This window comes from Platichthys flesus, chromosome 1, assembly GCF_949316205.1.
Source record: "Platichthys flesus chromosome 1, fPlaFle2.1, whole genome shotgun sequence".
Lineage (NCBI taxonomy): Eukaryota > Metazoa > Chordata > Actinopteri > Pleuronectiformes > Pleuronectidae > Platichthys > Platichthys flesus.
The window spans coordinates 28,218,651-28,240,295 of NC_084945.1; the positions used below are offsets into that span (position 1 = coordinate 28,218,651).

General features: G+C 42.3%; 1 protein-coding gene across 2 annotated transcripts in view; it reads right to left on the bottom strand.

Moving 5' to 3' along the window:
* Window positions 1-16,579, bottom strand: part of lrrk1 (leucine-rich repeat kinase 1) — a 59,540-nt gene extending 42,961 nt beyond the window's left edge. For both annotated transcript variants that reach the window (XM_062390607.1, XM_062390597.1), the window contains exons 1-10: window positions 16,098-16,579; window positions 14,778-14,906; window positions 7,768-7,958; window positions 7,134-7,305; window positions 5,338-5,517; window positions 4,219-4,355; window positions 3,653-3,879; window positions 2,239-2,366; window positions 1,280-1,443; window positions 225-362 (exon numbers count right to left, since the gene is read on the bottom strand). In XM_062390607.1, the coding sequence (XP_062246591.1) occupies window positions 225-362; window positions 1,280-1,443; window positions 2,239-2,366; window positions 3,653-3,879; window positions 4,219-4,355; window positions 5,338-5,517; window positions 7,134-7,305; window positions 7,768-7,958; window positions 14,778-14,847 (1,407 nt within the window). In that variant the 5' untranslated portion in view covers window positions 14,848-14,906; window positions 16,098-16,579. The remainder of the gene's footprint in view (window positions 1-224; window positions 363-1,279; window positions 1,444-2,238; window positions 2,367-3,652; window positions 3,880-4,218; window positions 4,356-5,337; window positions 5,518-7,133; window positions 7,306-7,767; window positions 7,959-14,777; window positions 14,907-16,097) is intronic.
* Window positions 16,580-21,645: the final 5,066 nt, after the last annotated feature.

Consider the following 21,645-nt stretch of genomic DNA (forward strand, 5'->3'; position numbering starts at 1 on the left):
ATGAAAAAAATACAGCTAATTATCAAAATGATCTGGCAGTTATTTGACAGTTAAGGTATGCCCTGAACCTTCTCTCATATTTTTTTTTTATTTGCCTTTGATGTTTCTTAATTTTCAATTTTTTTCATTGCTTTTATTCTGTCAAGTACTGTGTGTGATCGAATATTCGTTTGATTGATCAATTGATATTCAGACATGTGAGAACAGATCCAGATGGTTCTCACCTCCAGTTCGAAGATGTATGAGGGCAGTTCCTTAAGGATGTTGTCAGAGAAGTCCACCTCCTGCAGCTTAGTCCTCCAGAAGATGGAGATCGTGTTTGGAAGACTCTCAATTTCATTGAATGAAGCTTTGCATTGTTTCTGCAGAGTTGGACAAAGAAAAATTATATTTTGTTATTATGTAAAAAATTGACAATAATATATAATTTACTAAATATAGATTAAGAAATATAGACTAACAATCTGACCTACCCAGAATCACCTTCAAAGTCAGTTTACAACAGGGCCAAACCATTAAAGGGCCTATATTTGACACCTTTCTGGGGTGTACTTTGAGGTATTGGTACCGCTAAGATGATATATCAGTGGTTTAAATCCACAAAACACTTCTGGAGCCTCAGGGTTAAACTTGTTAGAGCAGATTCAGGTACAATTGAGGTCAATGGTGTGTCCTTCTTCAGATGTAATAAAACAAAAGAAAAACTGCGTCATTTACAGGTTTTTAAGCCTGAATGTCGTCTGATGAGGTGCATTCAGGGAGCGTCAGGAAATGCTAGCTTAGCCATTTCTGATGGACGTTTAGGCTTAAAACACAATTTTAATGACCTCGCTTCGAGACGAAAATGAATGTTGTGGCTTGGTAACATTTGAATGACACCACAGGAGCAGTATGGAGGCATGTTGTGATTTTTCTGTTGTTTTATTACATCTAAAGACAGTGTAACTACTCAGCTACACTGTTACCCCTGAACTCCAAAAGTGTTTTGTGGAGACAAGAACAATAAATTGATTTGTGCATTATTAGTTACATAGATGTAATTTAGTTGAAGATCTGCCCATACTGAAAGCCAAATTTACACATAAAAAGAGGTACTTCCAACTATTACTAAATGATTATAAAAAGTCATTAAATTAACTCAATTAATATATCAGTAACCATTATATCAAAGAGAATGAACAGATTAAAATAATCTATTGTGACTAAAAGAAAAATCTTTTTAATATCTGCTGATTCAACAAACAGGAAGTGGATTATTATAATTTGTCTGGTTTCTTACCAGTGGACAAGCCCAGGGGTCAGGGAAGCTGCTCAGTTTGTTCCTGCTCACATTGAGGAAGCTCAGGGATTTCAAACAGTGCATCAGAGCCACAGGCAGACTGGTCAGACCGTTATCGGACACGTCCAGCTCCTCTAACTTACGAAGGCCGATCCAGTTTGTAGCTGAAATGAAAGAACACACGCTGTGTCTCAATCCGACCTCGGTGACCGAAGGCCATTCCTCTGCTTTTACTCTCAATAAGTTTGAGTCAGTACATATATTGTCTCACACATTTATGGAAACAATGAATTTACAGAAAGTATTTAAATGGCTGTACCTACAAATATTCATGAACATTATGCAGAGACATGCCAAACCAATCAGGTGATTAGGTGATTATCAGCAACTTCAATCAAAATCCACTGTGATGATGTATTCATTTATAAAAGTATAATTGCCAGGTCCCTAGATGGAATATTGCCCAGCAACTGATGACACTGAGAAAGAATGTGGAAGTTGGTGAATACTGCCAGCATGCAGAACAAAAACAAAGAACCTGACAGCCTCTGCATATTAGTATACTGCTAGCTGTATATGGATATCCAGAAAAAAGAAGGCTGCTGTTCTCTGCTGCATTTGGGACACTTGTTTTTAATTTAACAGGACATCATTATTTCTAAAATCTCTATATAAACTATAAAAGATCTTTGCAGCCTACCACTCATTCTGGATTAGCGCTGTGTTTTCTAGCACTGTGGGTGATACAATTCAGCTGAAAACCACTATACACAGTGCATTCTTAAAGGAAAATGTATATATAAAAATAAGAAAACAACAACTGAGCATCTGCCAGGCAGGTTAAGGTGACTGTTAACTGAAAATATTAACTTTCTCCAGTTCCACTGCATCTCAAACAGGTAAACAATCATGTTTGCTTTGGTCTTCACTAACTAAATTATAACAGAGTTGAAACATACTGTCATGGATGTCGAACAGCACTTTGAGCTGGTTCCTGCCGGCAGAAATTCTCTGGATGTGGATCAGATGGAGAAGTCCGGGGGGCAAACTGGTGAGCTGGTTCTGAGAGAGATTCACCTGCTTCAAACTGAAGAACAGAAAAACATACATTATGTTGAGGCACCTGGTTAGGTTGAGACCTTACAATATCATACAGAAACAAAACAGTTAAAACAAACAAAAACTCCCCATAGACTCAAGATTCCCTGCAGAGGCTGACTGATTTGAGGGAGGCTGGAGAGTTGGCATCCTCACTCCCATAGTTTTGTTAATTGAAAGGCACCTTTGGGTTAGTAAAATCATATTGTTTTCATCATTACTCAGGTTTGGTATCGTCGTCCCTTTGAGTTTAGATCACTCGGTTGAGTTGAGTGTAATTCCAATTTGTGGCTGAAACAAACCACCGAGTTCTTCCTTTATGATTGCCTTCGATCAACGATGCTCCACATCCAAATTATGCCAGGGTCTTACTGTCTTACTTTCCTGCCAGTTAATCTATTAGGGCCCAGGCACTGACAATTGCTCGGATTATAATTATTGCAGCAAAAGGATTGCATTTTTAAGGGGCCTAGACATGCTCCAGAGCTCATGGAGCTACATAGGAAATTCAAAAGTGGTGTCAATTTTCGGTTTCTGGAGTAATTTGAAATTGCTCAGCAGTACCCCCAAAAGCACAGCTCCTTGGTCTCATTTCATCGATATTTACAGGATTCAGTACACACATGTATCGGACGAGAAAAAAAGTCTCAAGGACCAATATGCTAAACCCAACAGGGAGTCAGCCACTTTGAATGTATTATCTATTTTGGCTGATTTACACATTTGATCTAATGATTGATCTAATGATTTACTCATCAGATCAACTTCAAATTTGTTGAGGTTCATCCAAACACCTTGAACCCACACAAAAACACCGTAACACCCACATTAAAAGTTCTTAAAAGGCATACAATCACAGTGCGCCCTAGTGGCAAAAGGAAATTACTTCTTCATTACATATCTTACACTTTGATATACTACTACTCCCGAAAGTGGTGCCTGCAGCCCTAGTGTTTATTTAACATTTGTATTTATTTATTTTGATAGGAGCTACCACTTCCCTCCTTATTCTGATCTCTGTGCATACCTTGGTCCGGTACACATTAGTCTGATCTATTTCTGTTTTTCTTTCCTTTAAATTGTCATTTAGCCAATGAAAATAGCAGTAACAATATATTGATGCACACATCACCATGTTACTCTATACAACTAATTAACTGGAGGAAATCAATCATATCAAAGATGAAGGACACTGACTAGCTTCTACCCTGGGGCTCAGTGGAAAAATATACATCACAGCTGCAGCCAGGCCACAGTACCTCCTGCCATGTGTACCTGGAGCAGATGACCTCCTGAGAGCTGTGAGCAGGAGGCAGCTCCTTCAGCATGTTGTCAGAAAGATCTAGAGTTTGCAGGTAGATGAGGCCCCAGGGCACCACAGAGGGCAGAGCAGTCAGACTGTTGGAAGACAGATCCAGGTGGGTGATTCGTGAGGAGATGTCCATGAACCAATCAAGCTCCAACCAGGGCAGCTGCAGGCCGCTCCAACACACTCTGACAGCCTGCATGCACAAAGAGGAACTCTATCACAAGTGGACAGCTCTTCCAAATATACCGATTTATATATGGCCACCAACTCAATATCAAGACCGAGCAACACATCGATTTTCTCTACGTTTTCTATGAGATTTTATATAAAAGCGTCAGCTAAATGAAATGAAATGTAATGTAATGTAATGTTATCTAAAGGTACTTTACATTGTAAGGTTCAGACCGTTACACATTAAGTTACAGTAATATTCCCACCAAGTTTGGTGAAAATCCGTTCATGTGTGTATGATTGAGCTATATTGTGTAGACCCTCACAGTGGTTTAGAAACAACGACTCCTGCGTTACAAACCTCCTTCAATTCTCCGTGCGATGTTTCCTGGAGCTGGAGTCTGAGGAGGTGTTTGCTGAAGGTTGGATGGTCCATCAGGGTGTAGGATGAGAATCCTGCTCCATTCTGCAGCAGGAAGCGAGCTATCTCCACATTACCTTCAACACAAAACACACTACTTAGTCTCTCTTTCCACTTTGGCAGAGGTTCGTTTATAGTCTTTCACCATGTGCAACAGCAATTTCCCGGAAAAGCAACATCAGCTTATTACAACCCACAATACACACATTTTCACATAGGAGATATTCTATATTCAAGACAAAAAACATCCTTTATATGAGGCTATACAATTCAAGCACAATACCTCATGCTAATCCTCATGCAGTAGTGACACAAGTGTGTGAAATTACATTCTGTAACATAGATCAGAGTGAGTGCCAAGTGTTTCTACAGTAATACTGCTGTGACTGTCAGTGTAACTTTGCATCAGTGAATCCACCTGTAAGAAAGAATTCACATATTACACATATTAACTTTGACTTCTAAGTCATTGTTGTCATTTGAAGGGATCGGTCATCTTTGTGCCTGTTTATAGGCACAAAGAGACAATTTCAACTTGGAGGTAAGTGACACTATAAATTCCTGTACACAAGTTTTTAAGTGTGAAGTCTACTTTCTTTATTCACACGTTATTTCTTTGTATGCCCACTCAAGGCTGAGATCATATTGCAGATTGCAGATCTATGGGTTGTGGGCCTGTGCCACGGTGTCTCGTGTGAGTATAAACTCTTTAAGAGGAAAGATATGGGGTGCTTTCCATTCAGTTATTTATGCTTCCTCTTTTCCTCACTTGTCCCAAAACAGATTGAACTCTACAATCATCAAGGGTGTTCCAGTCCCTTAAATATTCCATGGAGGAGAAGGAGTAGGGGATATAGGGGGAGGACTCATAGATGTTCAGAGTGTGGGAAGGGAGTTGCCGAATTAGTCTAATGGAAGGCATCTATGGAAAAAGCAAGTAAACATTAAATACAGATGTTGAATGTTTTTTAAAGGAACATGGAATTATCAATCAGTAAAGAAGCCTTCTGTTATATGTATAATGTGTAATGTGGCGTGTATACATGTTCGTCTCCCTACCTGCCCGTGCAGCAGCATACAGTGGCAGTCCAGTTACAACAGCAAAGTCATTGCTTTGGATGGCACAGTCCTTGACATCAGCGTCATAGCTGTGGACCAGCAACCGGACCACATCCAGGTGACCCTGCTGGCAAGATGTGGCCAGCATCCAGTTCAGTAAGTCTTTCCTTAGACATGGACCTGAGAGGGAGCCAGAGACTTCTCATAATTCAACCCCTTTTATTAGACCCTCTCGGCCCATCTCTTCCTCCACACCTGCAGTTTATAATTAATTGTGAAACATTTGTCATCTCCAATTTCAGGTCAAGCTTGGTAACATCAGTTAACTTCTCAGACTTGACACAGCTCATCTAGAGTTACAGGTTTTCACAGGCTGAAAAGCAGTGGTGGGAAGTAGCGAAGTAGAAATACTTCGTTACTGTACTTAAGTAGATTTTTCACATATCTGTACTTCATTGAGTACTGATTTTTCCTGATGACTTTTTACTTTTACTCACTACATTTGAACACACATTTCTGTACTTTCTACTTGGTATATATAAAGAAGTGCAAATAGGGTATTGTTAAAAATATATTCTTACTGCTTGTATAACAGAGCAGGTCAAGGATCTCCGGGAGAAGACAAACACATTTGAGGAGTAACCAAATATACTCGAGGCGTTTAAGCTGGGCCTGCGACAGGCCTGACCTTTGGGCTGACCTTTTTGTCGGTCTGTTTCTGTATCTGTCTTACCTGCCTGCCTACCTGATAGAACCTTGCAGTCCCTTTGTACTCAGGATCTTTGGTTGTATCTGAACTGACCAGCCTGTCAGCACTCTCGGTTTTGTGGCCAATTTAGGTTTTGAACATTTCCTTCGTAAACTCCTGATTGTGTAAATAAAATTCCATACATGCACTTATCTCCCTACGTTTGTGTTCCTGCCTCGTTCCACTGAACATATCAGAATATGGATTGAATTTTCGAAAGGCTTGTCCGAGTAAATTCCGATGCTGCCATATGTGGAACCTACGTGTGAATCATTTAAGAACAGAAAGTCACAGGTAAAACATTTCCATTTGTTTCTTCTCTGTACTGGCGCTGTTCAGGCTGTTAACAAAAGAGAAACTATCTTATTTCGTGTGCTAGAACTTGTTTCCCTTTGTTGAATTATCATAAGGGGCATTGTGTATCATTCCTGCTACTGATGAAAGCTCCATTGTTTAGTGATATTTACAGAATTACACTTTGTAAATATCTAAATGACATTTAGTGGTTATACTGTGGTCTATTAGTGTTCTTAGGTAGACACAAGAGGCACTTGAATTTCAGATGCACTAGTTCAATACTATTTGAACCTCAGCATCTGGGGTTCCAAATTTGTAAAATTATACATTATATGTATATTGTTGTTATAATTTCAGTTTAAATAAATCCTGAAGAGAACAATTTGGGGTTGTTTTGTGTCTGTGTAGGCCTACAATAAAAAGCACTTTGCATTTCAAATTTTTGTACTTGTACTTTTACTTTTGATACTTGAGTACATTTCAACACCAGATACTTTTGATACTTAAGTCGATTTAATATGAGCTACTTTAAGACTTTTACTCAAGTCATTCTCTGACGGGTGACTTATACTTTTACCGGAGTCACTTCCAGGTAAGATATCTGTACTTTTACTCAAGTATGGCTTTCAAGTACTTTATACACCACTGCTGAAAAGTACCAACTGACCATTGATTAAAACAATTTTTTACAAATTAAAGGCCTGCCCTGTCTCATATTTTGTGAATGTTGAGCCGTCGCTCTTTCTCCTACCTGGTATAGCATCCAGCAGCTCTTTGACCAGGCTGGTGTGGCCGCAGTAAGCTGCCATGATGGCTGGGTTGCTGTTGGATGGCTCCTGGGGCACCGAGATACGAGCTTCTTTTAGCAGGTAATGCACACTCTCCAGATCACCATGCTGAGTGGCGGCACACAGGAGATGTTCCTATAGATATATAAATATATGTATAAAACACACACACAATGATAGCTGACAGCCTGTCGAATATTAATTTTTTTTATCTTTAAATCCAGCTCTTATTGTTTATGGGAACTTCAATAAACCTGAAAAACATCAGTTAAGGTCTTGACCATCTTTCAGGGATCTGATACAGTGATTCTATCACGGTGTAGCTCACATGTGTTTGTATTCCTATCATAAATTTCTCTTACAATTGTTCGTATAAGAATATTCTCTCTCTCTCTCTTTATCCCACTATCTTTCAATGAGAGCTCATTTTTTTAGGTTGATTTACTTAAACCAGCTGGGTGCAAGTATTAAAAAGCCCTGACCTGCTTATTACAGCATATTACATTAACCATAGTTTTCAGCATGCATAACACATGTTGTGACACTGATAACTACAGCCCAGCCACCACATGTCATGTGTATTTACGGTGTACTCACCCCATTTATCAGGGGCTCCCCTGCACTGCACTCCATGCAGCAGGCTCTCTGAATCAGCTCTCTGGCAGCCATCTCCTCTCCTTCTTTGTATGCTGCCTGGATGTTCTCAAGAGTGAGAGACGGAGCGAGGGCAGAGTGGGCCCCCATAGCATCCACCAACGATGTCTTGGCTCCCATTTCCTCCCCAGAACCTGAGAGCAGAGAGAGACACCCAAGAGAATAGAAAGAGAAGGAATGGGATCATATGGCGTAGTGCAGGTTGAACACATCGTATTACTGTAGGCCTGTTATCAGAAGACACCCAGAACTAGGTCATCTTATTGAAGAACACTGTCCCAGCTGAGTGGATTAGTGCACAATGTTAACGAGTACTAAAAGGTAGAGCAGCACTTGACACTCAACTCACAAAGATATTAGTATTTACAGGCAAATACCAATAAGAATGTCAATATCAAGTTAATACTCCTAATTCTATGTGACTAATGACAGAAAAGACTGCTGAGGGTTTCCATTCAAATACTTAGGGAAGGTTTTTAATATCTTTCGGATTCAAGTGTGAAATCCAATTAAGCTACTAACGGTAAATTAAACCATAAATAAATAAAAAATTCTGTGGAGCTAATACACACAAATAGCTGACCAGAAACATGTGGCTGTGACTAAAATATTTAAATGAACCCGAGCTAGATCTATAGCCTGGTGTTTTTTAATGCCCATAGGGTCAGACCCAAATCATTAAATTGTCATAAAGATCATATATGGGCTTCCATCTTCATGAACTGCATTCGACACTATAAGACATGGGTAGTGCACAGAGGTTGATATCTTTGATCAAAGCACGAATATTTATTTAGTGAAACCATGAACATTGATTTTCATGCAGAACTTCAAATGATTGCTACATTACACAGCTAAGGATAGGTTACCCCACACTGCATGCACTCCTAAATATTCCATATGTTCTACATTGTTAGAAAGTGCAAATTTTAATCACATGTAAATGTTACCTATTGAGAAATTGTGCGATGATTATACCTTTACCTAATTCTAAGAGAAATGCAGGCCAGCAGGATAATAATACATTGATAATGTCTGTCTAGAGACCTTGGCCTGATGATGATAATACATTTATTTTGTGGGCATGTGTGACAACTTCAACACAAAAATGTATATCCAGGCTGTTGAAGAACATGTGTATATAACTATTAATGTACTCTATCATTGAATTAAAGACCATTTCAACTGTGTATGAATATGTGCTTTCAGTGTATGCACATAAGCATTTGGCAAACACATAAATGCTAATGGAGAAGAAATGAATAGCTCCAGTCCTCTTAGCCAGTTTCCTGCTACCATAACTGCAAGATCCAAATTGGATTAAGACTGCCCAAATGATTGCTGTGACAGTGAGTCAGATAGACTCCTTTGATAACACAGATGTTCCCTCCACAGTGAAACAGGAAAAGAGTTGAGAAGTCCACAATCAAAGTGGACTGTTTTCTTAGTCTGACATGTAAGCATAATAAAGCTACTGTAGTCCGTTTATTTTTATTGTTTACGGCTCGTTGTGCTACATAAATATTTCTATAAAATCTTTAAGTTGATTAGCAGACTTAAATGTTGATCTGGACGGAGAGTTGTGATGGACATACTGCTTTTGTTAGCCATTAAACTCAACAAAGAGAAAGGCTTGTTCTTGCTCAGCTTTGACCAGCATTGAACTAATAATTGCTACGAGTAACATCCAGGGAGCTAAGCTACTCAATTGAGTTATCCCACTTCTAGATGTTTGTCATCTCCTGTTATTCCCAAATGTGTAAAAGTGTAAGGATCATTCACTCATTTACAACTCTGACACTTGATGTGACACAAGCAGAGCATGGCCTCAGTTCACCAGTGCACTTCTTCAGGTTATGTTAGTCCTGTGCAAACAGGAATCCCAACATGCATTTTCTCTTCAACTGTAAGAGGTGTGTTATGTTGCTGCACAGAATAAGACTGTTAGTTTAGAACTGGCTTCTGCAAATTGTTGTTTAACAGCATGCTTTTCTTTTTCAGGACTATTGTTTTTACAATATACACTACATAGATTAGAAAACAAAGTCTCTACCTCATTTTATGGATTTAACCTCACCAGCAAACACTTGTTTCCTATTTTAGCTTTGTCTGAGCTCCATGTGCCTGTTTCCTGTAGACCAATGAGTTTATTCTATGAATAATTAATACAAAGAGAGTCTGACCGGGCTGCTGAGGTTACAAGAGAAAGGCTGAGACATGGAAACCATTAGACCCCATGTGCCTCCCATCCACCATCAATACTCCTTCTCACAGCTTCCCCCGACCTGTCTGGGAAAGCTGAAAGAAGACATTGGGAGGGATGAGGCTGCCAACATCTCCTCCAATACTGAATTGTCCTTTCCACTTGTCTATCTGATTTAGAATTCAAAAGAAACACACACTTATGACTTCTGCCACGTGAAAAAACAAAAGTTTCGACTGAAAATCTGTGTTTTAATCAGTGGATGTGATTAAAGGGGAGCAGAGAAAAGAAGAGGAGGAAATCTTTTTTGAGACAAATGAGAGGGACTTGAGCCACAAATTAAACAAAGGATCCTGTTACAGAAAACACACAGACAGAAAACCCTCAAGTAAGGAGAACTGATAAACCAGCTAAGCATGTAACAATCATAAAACCCACTCGCTTTTATATCACAAAACATGAGACCAAGGATAGACATTGCACTAAAAACCGAGGTGACAGACCTGAGTGAATGAATACGAGGGACACTGCAATCATTCTTCATTCAATCTTTTATATTACAGCAAAACTAACAAAGAAACTATGGTGGATTGATGTTGTCACAGTTGTCACACTAACAGTGGCCCCTACACAATCAGATCAGAAAGCGATTCAATCACATCAAACCACATTAGGAGTGGTTCTGGGCTACATGTGTCAACAGTGTGAATGCAAGTCAGTCCTGGGCCACATACAAAGGACCTCCTACTCAGCTGAAGTCCTCTGACACGCAGCAGTTTCACTACGAATCGAACATATATTTTCTCTTATCGTTGATTTGTTTGTAACCACCGCCACAATATCAACACTGTTTACCATGATCAATACTTTCCTTAAATTGATTAAATCTTTCTTCAGAGAGTGATTCAACTTCTTTCTTGCTCACTCTCTGTCACAGACACTGACACACAAAGGGACATCTGACACACTTGTGTACTCAGACTGGGTAAAAACAACATTACGGCTCTATCTTCATATTTGCATATAGTGCGGGGAAGTGAGATCCGCCTGTGTGATCGCACTTCCCCTTGAAATCGGTTCTAGATACATGTCTAATATACTGTATAAGGAGCTGAAAAAAAAAAAAAAAAAAAGGCTTGACACGTCTGCTTAAATAATTCAGCAATAACTTGACTACCAAAAGTACATTTACTGTCGATAGAGAAATTAATTAATTTACTAATCATTGAATCTATTCATGCTGTCAGATTTGCCACATCACACCTACCTGGTCTGGCTCCCAAATAATCGGATAGTCCTTCCAGCCAACCTTTCCATACAACTGTATTGTACATGCCAGGACCCTTTTTGTCTATAGTGCTGCTTCATTCTCATCTGATGTTTCCAGCAGTTTATCTATTCAATGGAAGCAAAAGTGCTACAAATATGTTTTGAGAAAAGCAGTTATCAGAAAAACTGCTGCGAGTATTAGGGAACCTAAGCAGCTTAAGGAGCTGCATAAGCAGCTAACAGAATTTCATTCAAACAAACACTTTTACTTTCATTCTCTCGGTGCTGGACCACAAGAAGGAACCAGTTTCACCATCCACCATGGACAGTATTCAGCACTCACGGACAAAACACACACTGTTGGGCAATCAGTTGGGCAGGAGACTCAGCTCATGTTTGCACCCGATGGGATGACCCTGTATTGGATACTTCAAAAGCACAATACATCTGTATATTTGTATAGTCTTGTTTTGTGAAGTCTGAAGGTTCTGACAGACAGTAACCACTCTCTTTCAGTTTTACGTTTGTGAATGGTGACTCAGTGATCGGGGGGGTCCCAACAACCACACACGGGCTTCTTCTTTCTATGAAGCACTGCAGTTAAGAAGGGACCGCTAACACTGTGTGGCTCTGTAAACAGATGCTGTGTATTTTACATACATTTTGTGTGTTAAGTTTTTATAAGTTACGTTTGTTTGTGTTATTTTTTAGCATACAACCACTGCTTTCATTTAAAAATATAAAGCTTCTCTATCTTTCATGCTCCAACCAAATCACATACTGTTGAGAGTTTAGTAGGTGGATTGTAGCTGCTGAAACAAATGATACAGGTTGAAATATTGCTAGAAGCCACCACTCCCAAAACAGCTCCTTATTATTTTGAAAGATAATGCTAGCAAGACTGTCTCTTTAAAAAATATACTTGCATCAGTGTCACAAACAAAAAAAATAACCTTGAAATGTAATATTTATTTTTGAGGTCACTGAAAAGCCCCTAAAGCAACATTTACTCAGCAAGGACATATCCCACTAAAATCCTCCACAGTGTATCTCACCCACATGCATATGAGTGAGATGCATTCAGAGGAGGGCATCAGAACCAGGTTAATGGTTTCTCATAAACTGCCGACGCAGCATTAATGAGCTCTGCAGAAGTCACCAGATCTATAACATCTTCAGAGCACACTGGCTGATCCAGATATTATAACCATAATCTGGTTCCACAGAGCAGATTACAGGCTCAGTGCGTCCTACATGTGCAGCATATAAACAAGGCTCCATCACCATTTAGCTCTGCCCCTCTGCTTCTCTCTCCTACTAACCTGCTCATAGCGAAACAAAGAATCGTGCTCTTCCTCGTGCCACCATTGCATAGACAGCCGACAGTTTTCTTTTCATGGGTTTCCTTCAACTGCTGCGTGACTGCTCCTTAGCATCCTAACCCATCGTAGTTTCTGTTCTCTGCATGATCTGCCCTCTCTCCCTCTCCCTCTGACTAGCTAAGGAGAGCGGAGGATGGGGAGACAGAGGTACTGAAACAGGAGGAGAAGGGGGGGAGCAGTAGGGAGTGGGGAATGATGCTCCTTTTTTTTAAGAGCGACACCAGCCTCTGAGCTTTCTGTCTCTCTCCCCCTGGCAATGTTCAGGTCTACTGCACACTCACACTATATCTGATGGATCCTATCACCACTTGCAAGTTTCCAAAGAGTCATTACCAAAATGTAAATAAAAAAAAATCTGTGTCCATCAATTTAAACAGGGAAAGGAAGAAATACTTCCTTAAACAACCAAGCTGCAAGACAATTTTCTGCAATTCTGGTTAATAAATAATACTTATTATATAACAAATATATTATTATATATCCATAAATTACTATCGCCTTTCTCTTATCTTTGTTTCAAATTTCTCTATTTGTCCATGTGCATGGTTCCATTTCTTCTCTCTCAGCCTCCGAGATCAAATGACGGCAGCAGACAAAAACCGGCATACACACTCTAATTTTGGTGTTAAAGATATTTAAATGATATTTTTTCTCTTGGGCTCTCTCTGTTTCTAGCTACAGTTTGCAGAGAATTGACTAAGACCAGGGCCTGCATTATAATAATATCAGCCTTTGGAAATGAATGGCTTGCCCAATTTTTGTGGATCAGATATGACAAAAGGCCCCAAAATAGGAAACACCCAAATGTATTACCGGGGTGCCAAATTGCAAGGTGGAAAATTGTGGTTGTGCCTAAATTCGTATATGGACATGAAAGTTAGGCAGACCCTTGAAATCAATTGCAAAATGTTAGTGTGAAACCCCACGATGTAATATGCAATTTTTCAGAAACAGAACACAACGTTAGCGGAAAAAGCAATGGCCCCAAATAAAAGCATGTTATCAGCAATCATCCGTTGTTGCTGTTTCTGTTGTATTCTAATATTCTGACAAATGCCAGGGCTTCATGTGGCTTTCCTAATATTTTGCTCAGAGCAATATCACAGAAACATGTTTAAATTTACAGTCAGTGCAAACTGCCACACAGCCAGGCAGTACCCACAAATCCAGGACCCAGACGCCGTCTTATCTGTGCCAAACAAATCACAGAAAATCATCGAGAATTGTCAACGTTTGCCAGAGCGCTTCTATTTTAACTGATGCAGCTTGTCTAGGGACAGTAGATATTGAGAAGTGAATCAGTAAAAAGTCACTTCACATGGTTTCCTCCTAAAACACCTTCGACACTGCATATACAACATCTTGACAAGACAAGCTGAAGCGCATTTCTCTCACTCACAAAGAGATGTAGCATACGGATATAGGAGGAAAAGAAAGCAAGAGAAAAGAAAGCGTTAAAAGTGATCAGTTATTAAAATGTGTTGAAATTGTTCTAAAAAATTGGCTGAGATTCACTGTTAAGTGAAAGAGGCTTAAAAAAATATATTTATCTAAATTTAAAGACTTTATCTAACATGGATATTTAAAAAAAAGCTTTCTGCAATATATTTAGTTTTTACTTGAGATAAAAGTTAAAAACTAACTTATTTTTACCGACTACTTAATTATAATCCCTCCAGTTCAATGTGAAAACTGACAATAAATACTATTATATAAAGATAACTGTATTACACTTTATTTGATGGTCAGTTGTTGACTACATACAGACATTGAAAAATCTGATATATCAATATATGTTGCAGTGAATCCTAATACTAGGTAGATAGTACGATGCGTATGAAAACTCTTTCTTTGTGTGTTCAGTGAGAGCTGTCTAGCTTTCACATACAGTGAAAGGCAGCTTTGTAGCTATCAGCAATCAGAGTTTCAGTTCTGTTTTTGCTATATTTAAGCAGCGCTGCAGACTCTCTACACATCCATTTATTTCAGTTTACAGTCATAATCTTCATGAATCCTCCTGAAGCCTTTAACATCACACCATGCTGTGTGCAGTGACAGAATTTAGAGTGGGATGGATGAGAAAGAGGCAGATAACTTACTGCTTTGTGGCTCCATGCTGCTGGGAGTATCTCTGGAGTCCTGGGGAAGGCCTACAGACCAGTAAGACATTCTTATTGGAGTCACTGATGAACTACCACCAGAGCAGTGGCATGGATTCAGCCATCACCCTGCAGTGACAAAAACAAAAATCACAAAACCCTGAAGTAAAAACTGAACATGACACATTTCATACAGGAAGGATTTACAGCAGCGCTGCCATGTATATATTTGCAATTAAGTTAGACTAGTTTGCTGTGATAATGCTTGTTTGTAGTTTACTTTGTGAAACTGTAATAAATGACCTGCAGTTGAGCCACAGTAGGTAAAGACCGACTGCTGGGCTCAGTCCTCTGAAGCCTGGAGCTGCACCACAGCTGCTGCACAAAGAGCTGTGCATCTGTTTATTCAAAGTTCAGTGATGCGCGACTCAGTACACAGAACTTGAGAATGAATTGTTGCTGTTGTCATGATCGACAACATCCCTTTTGTTGATAGAGTCCTGCCACATAGCATCGGTTAGCATTGGTAATTGAATTTGACAAATTAAATCATAATTTAGATTAATTCAAAATACTTTAATTGCTTAAATTATATTTCATTATATTTTCAAATTTGAGTAAAATCTAATAATCACCTAGGAGAAATATATAGAAAGATAAGGAGAGCAAGAGAATTTTGTTTGTGTTTCCGTTTGTTGGCATTCACACAAATATTGGCTCTGAAAAAAAAGGTATCACTGAGTAATAACACACAAGCATAACAAATTTACATTTTAATTGCAGCCGTACTAGAATGTTTATAGCAAACTAGTATTTCCAGAATACACTGTCAGTGTTCTAGCCACATATCTTTCCAGAAAAAATAAATAAAACATTAGACCTTCATCCCAAGCTCTGGATCTCTCTATTCAGTTTTGTTTTGTAAACATACAAAATCTCCCCCTCTCTTCCATCCTCTCACACACACGCGTGAATGTGTGGGTGCGTTTCATCCAGGTGGGCTTTACCAACCACTGAGATTAATGTATATGCACCCCCCACTGTCACTTTGACTGCTACCACATAGGCCTACTGTAAAAACTACACGTTTGGAGCGTGTTGTAAAAGAGGAGAGGTTTTAAAATCCAGTGACATTCAAAACTAGTGACACCCATCAAAGAGAGAAAGTTTGAGCACTGAATTACAGCATTAAATCATAGTAACTATGAAGTAATAGGCAGTAGAGTACTGGTGTTTGTCTCCAACCACAACGTCACGTACCGACTCATGAATACATGAGCTGTCACAGTGGCACCAGACAAAATGTGACAATAAACTCACCGCATGCTGGGAGCTCCAGACGGTTCAGCGCAGTAAACTTCTTACAGGCGGAGAGGACTCAGATCAGTGTTGGACAACAGCATTTGACGGAACTTCCTGATTCCGCGATGCAAACTTTCCAATCCACACACGCACAGGCGCTCGCACACACACACACACACACACACACACACACACACACACACACACACACACACACACACACACGCACACACGCACGCACGCACGCACGCACGCACACACACACACACACACACACACGCACCCACAAGCTGTCAGGGCAGACGATGCGAGTCCGAGCGGGACGAACGGATCTTTACTGGCCGTGTTGTTGGAGAGTTTGACACAAACCCAGTTGTCCCAGTCGACTCAGGAAGACCCTCCTGTCTACTCGTCTTTAAACAGCGTCAAGAGCGGACATTATTTATCGCATTAAAATCAAAGCTCATTGGTAGATATCACTTCACTCTACCGCAGTTGACTCTTCTCCCCTCCTCTATGTGAGAGAGCACCCGCCCCCACAATACCTCGGATTGGTTTAGTTTTAGGAACGACGCCTGATGATTGGTTAGTCTTAGGGAATAATATCAGGGTAAACCAATACGAGGCAGAATAGGGACGGTTCTTCTACTGGCTACAGAAATATAAAAGTGAACTCCTCTTGTTTGAAACAAAACGTCCGAGCCCTGCTTTGTACACCTTTCGAACATGCCCAAAAAAATGCAGAAGACATGTTTTCCACGTATTTCCCCATTTGATCCGAGCTGTCACCACATTAAGGAGATAGTTGTTTTTTAATTACACAGCGTCTCGTCTTTCCATCCTGAAGCTGATTTTCATCGTTGCAGAGATGAGGTTGAAAAAGTAGGGCAGTCTTATAATAGTTATATTGTGGCGTGCACTCATGGGTGTGTCCTCTCACCCAGTGGGTTGATGGGTAATGTTAGAGGCTGTAGCTATATATACTTCCCGTATGGGGAACATGTGCTAGTTCTTCCTTGCTACTGAATAAACGACAGTAAACAGTACCTGCGTCTCTGCCTTTCCTTGTCTTGCCACATTGGTGACCCCTTTTTTTGGACATGTTCGAGGTAGAGGAGGATAGTGTCCCTTCCTCATCGGGGGAAGACGTATTTTCTTCCCCGGCGCCCGTGGACCGTGTCTCCACAACGAACAGCTCCGCGGAGCACGTTAAACTGCCGGAGTTTTGGCAGAACGACCCCGCGCCGTGGTTTCTGCACGTCGAGGCTCTTTTCCATCTGCGAGGAGTAACGGCAGACGACTCCAGGTATTTTTTGGAGGTCGCGGCTTTGGACCAGCAATCCACCCGGCGCGTGATGCAGCTCCTGCGAGCCCCGCCGCTGCGCGGAAAGTACGCCGCCCTCATGCAGCTTCTCCTCCGGCGCTACAGCTTATCAGCCGCGGTGAGAGCGGACAAGCTACTGTCGCTTCCCGGTTTGGGCGATGGTTCGGCAGTGGACCTGATGGACGAGATGCTGTCGTTGCTGGGCTCCGAGGATGATGGTTTCCTGTTTCCGCACATCTTTCTGCGCCAGCTCCCGCTGCAGGTGCGCGCAGCCCTCGCCAACTCTTCTTGTTTGGCGGCCGGCGACTTCCGTGGATTGGCTGAGCAGGCGGACCGGATCCTGCTGACTTCGAGGAACGTCTCCGTGCAGAGTGTGGCCGTGGAGTCCTTGCAGCCGACGTTGGAGGACGAGGTTCCGGCATTGACGGCTGCAGTTTCCACCCGCAGACAGTGCGGCCAGCTGTGTTTCTTCCATCAGCGCTTCGGCAGCAAGGCGCGCCGCTGCGTTCCTCCGTGCGCGTTCGAGGCAATGGGGAAAAGGAAGAGCCGGCGCTCGGTAGCAGCCGTGGGCGCTGGCGAGCAAGAGGAGCTGCTGTTCGTTCATGACTCCATATCAGGTAATCAGTTCCTGGTGGACTCCGGCTCGCAGAAGAGCCTTCTCCCTCCTGCAGCTACGGACCTCTCGGCCTGTGGCAGTGGTCCGCGTCTGACAGCGGCTAAAGCCTGAAACATGCTTCTGCGTTTTCACGGGCCCGTAAGCGCAAGAGCCCTTCCGGGTCCCTTACGTGCTTATGTATCCCTCCTTACGTGCTGACGGGTGTCGACCCCCTTTTCTAAAATTTACGGCAAAGCTCCGCAAGCTCACTCAGCCCGCAAGGCTGTGATTGGTCTGCTCTACATCCCTTCTGGAGCTGCATTTCCGGTTTCATGCCCCATAATACCGGCAGAAATCACGGAAGATTTAGAAGAACGAATATGGACCAAATAGAAGAGCACTTGGCAGAAGATATCCGATAGTATGATCACTTGTATAACCTCTCACTGACTGGCGGATTGTCCGCCAGAAAAGGGCTACGAGGAGCCGCAGTGGCTATGTAAATAAACAATCGACGAAGAAGAAAGAAGGCGTCTCTAAGGTCGTCTCGACAAAAAGCATTACTCCGCCTAGTGTTCTGGCGCGGAATTGCTTTGTAAGACGCGCAACGGTTGGGGAAGCATGAATGAAAACGAGTCTTGCGCCACAGCGGCGTGAAAAGACGCAGACGCAGTCGCAGAAGCATGTTTCAGGCTTTAAGGCCAAATTATACTCGTGTTGCACGGACGCACGCATGCACGCAAGACACGCAACACGCCCCTTTCGAGCCCTCTGGCGGCTTGCGTGCGTCCGCCAATTTTTCTAAAGGCCTAATTATAGTCCTGCGACTGCAACCGCGGAAGGCCACGCAGCTGCATCGACGGATCCGTTTTGGTTTATGCTTCCTAAACGTGTTGCGCGTGTTGCAACGCAATTCACCGCCAGAACACTAGGCGGAGTAACTTTTTTTTTTCGAAAACAAAACACACAAAGAAGAGACGTCTTCTTCTTCGTCGAATGTTTATTTACATCGCCACTCCGGCTCCTCATAGCCTATATCTGGCGGACAAATCGGCCAGTCAGTGACGGGTTATACAAGTGGTCATACTTTCGGATCTCTTCTGCCAAGTGCTCTTCTATTTGGTCCATATTCGTTCTTCTAAATCTTCCGTGATTTCCGCGTATTGTGGGGCATGAAACCGGAAACTAGACTCCGGACGGGATGTAGTCAGCCGACCAATCACAAGCCTTGCGGGCTGCGTGAGGCCCGCCTCGTTTTGTCGTATAGTAAGAAAAATTGGCGGACGCACGCAAGCCGCCAGAGGGCTCGAAAGGGGCGTGTTGCGTGTCTTGCGTGCATGCGTGCGTCCGTGCAACACAAGTATAATTTGGCCTTAACTACACGACAAAACGACGCGAGCCTCACGCAGCCCGCAAGGCTTGTGATTGGTCGGCTTACTACATCCCGTCCGGAGTCTAGTTTCCGGTTTCATGCCCCACAATACGCGGAAATCACGGAAGATTTAGAAGAACGAATATGGACCAAATAGAAGAGCACTTGGCAGAAGAGATCCGAAAGTATGACCACTTGTATAACCTGTCACTGACTGGCCGATTTGTCCGCCAGAAATAAGCTAAGAGGAGCCGGAGTGGCGATGTAAATAAACATTCGACGAAGAAGAAGACGTCTCTTCTTTGTGTGTTTTGTTTTCGAAAAAAAAAGTTACTCCGCCTAGTGTTCTGGCGGTGAATTGCGTTGCAACACGCGCAACCCGTTTAGGAAAAACCAAAACGGATCCGTCGATGCAGCTGCGTGGCCTTCCGTGGTTGCAGTCGCAGGACTATAATTAGGCCTTAAAGGCCAGATTATACTCGTGTTGCACGGACGCACGCATGCACGCAAGACACGCAACACGCCCCTTTCGAGCCCTCTGGTGGCTTGCGTGCGTCCGCCAATTTTTCTAACTATACGACAAAACGACGCGAGCCTCAGGCAGCCCGCAAGGCTTGTGATTGGTCGGCTTACTACATCCCGTCCGAAGTCTAGTTTCCGGTTTCATGCCCCACAATACGCGGAAATCACGGAAGATTTAGAAGAACGAATATGGACCACATAGAAGAGCACTTGGCAGAAGAGATCCGAAAGTATGACCACTTGTATAACCTGTCACTGACTGGCCGATTTGTCCGCCAGAAATAAGCTATGAGGAGCCGGAGTGGCGATGTAAATAAACATTCGACGAAGAAGAAGACGTCTCTTCTTTGTGTGTTTTGTTTTCGAAAAAAAAAGTTACTCCGCCTAGTGTTCTGGTGGTGAATTGCGTTGCAACACGCGCAACCCCTTTAGGAAGCATAAACCAAAACGTATCCGTCGATGCAGCTGCGTGGCCTTCCGTGGTTGCAGTCGCAGGACTATAATTAGGCCTTGAAGCCTGAAACATGCTTCTGCGTTTTAACGGGCCCGTAAGCTCAAGAGCCCTTCCGGGTCCCTTACGTGCTTATGTATCCCTCCTTACGTGCTGACGGGTGTCGACCCCCTTTTCTAAAATTTACGGCAAAGCTCCGCAAGCTCACTCAGCCCGCAAGGCTGTGATTGGTCTGCTCTACATCCCTTCTGGAGCTGCATTCCCGGTTTCATGCCCCATAATACCGGCAGAAATCAAGGAAGATTTAGAAGAACGAATATGGACCAAATAGAAGAGCACTTGGCAGAAGATATCCGATGGTATGATCACTTGTAAAACCTGTCACTGACTGGCGGATTTGTCCGCCAGAAAAAGGCTACGAGGAGCCGCAGTGGCTATGTAAATAAACAATCGACGAAGAAGAAAGAAGGCGTCTCTCAAGCCTGAAACATGCTTCTGCGTTTTCACGGGCCTGTAAGCACAAGAGCCCTTCCGGATCCCTTACGTGCTTATGTATCCCTCCTTACGTGCTGACGGGTGTCGACCCCCTTTTCTAAAATTTACGGCAAAGCTCCGCAAGCTCACTCAGCCCGCAAGGCTGTGATTGGTCTGCTCTACATCCCTTCTGGAGCTGCATTTCCGGTTTCATGCCCCATAATACCGGCAGAAATCACGGAAGATTTAGAAGAGCGAATATGGACCAAATAGAAGAGCACTTGGCAGAAGATATCCGATAGTATGATCCCTTGTATAACCTGTCACTGACTGGCGGATTTGTCCGCCAGAAAAAGGCTACGAGGAGCCGCAGTGGCTATGTAAATAAACAATCGACGAAGAAGAAAGAAGGCGTCTCTAAAGTCGTCTCGACAAAAAGCATTACTCCGCCTAGTGTTCTGGCGCGGAATTGCTTTGTAAGACGCGCAACGGTTGGGGAAGCATGAATGAAAACGAGTCTTGCGCCACAGCGGCGTGAAAAGACACAGACGCAGTCGCAGAAGCATGTTTCAGGCTTAACCCTGCAAGACCCAAATATAGAAAAACCTAAAAAAAAAATTATTTGACCTTTCAGATCATGTTGTATGAGGCCTTTGATGCAGAAATGAAAGATTTTTAAAAAAAAAAATGTTTATGTACGTTTTTAGAGAAATGTTGTCTCGCGTTTTGTTGCACCGTCTGATATCCCCTCTGACAGAGGCCCGCAGTTCATTTCGGATCTTTGGTCGGCGCTAGCAAAGTCTTTGGGCACACAGGTTCACCGTACCA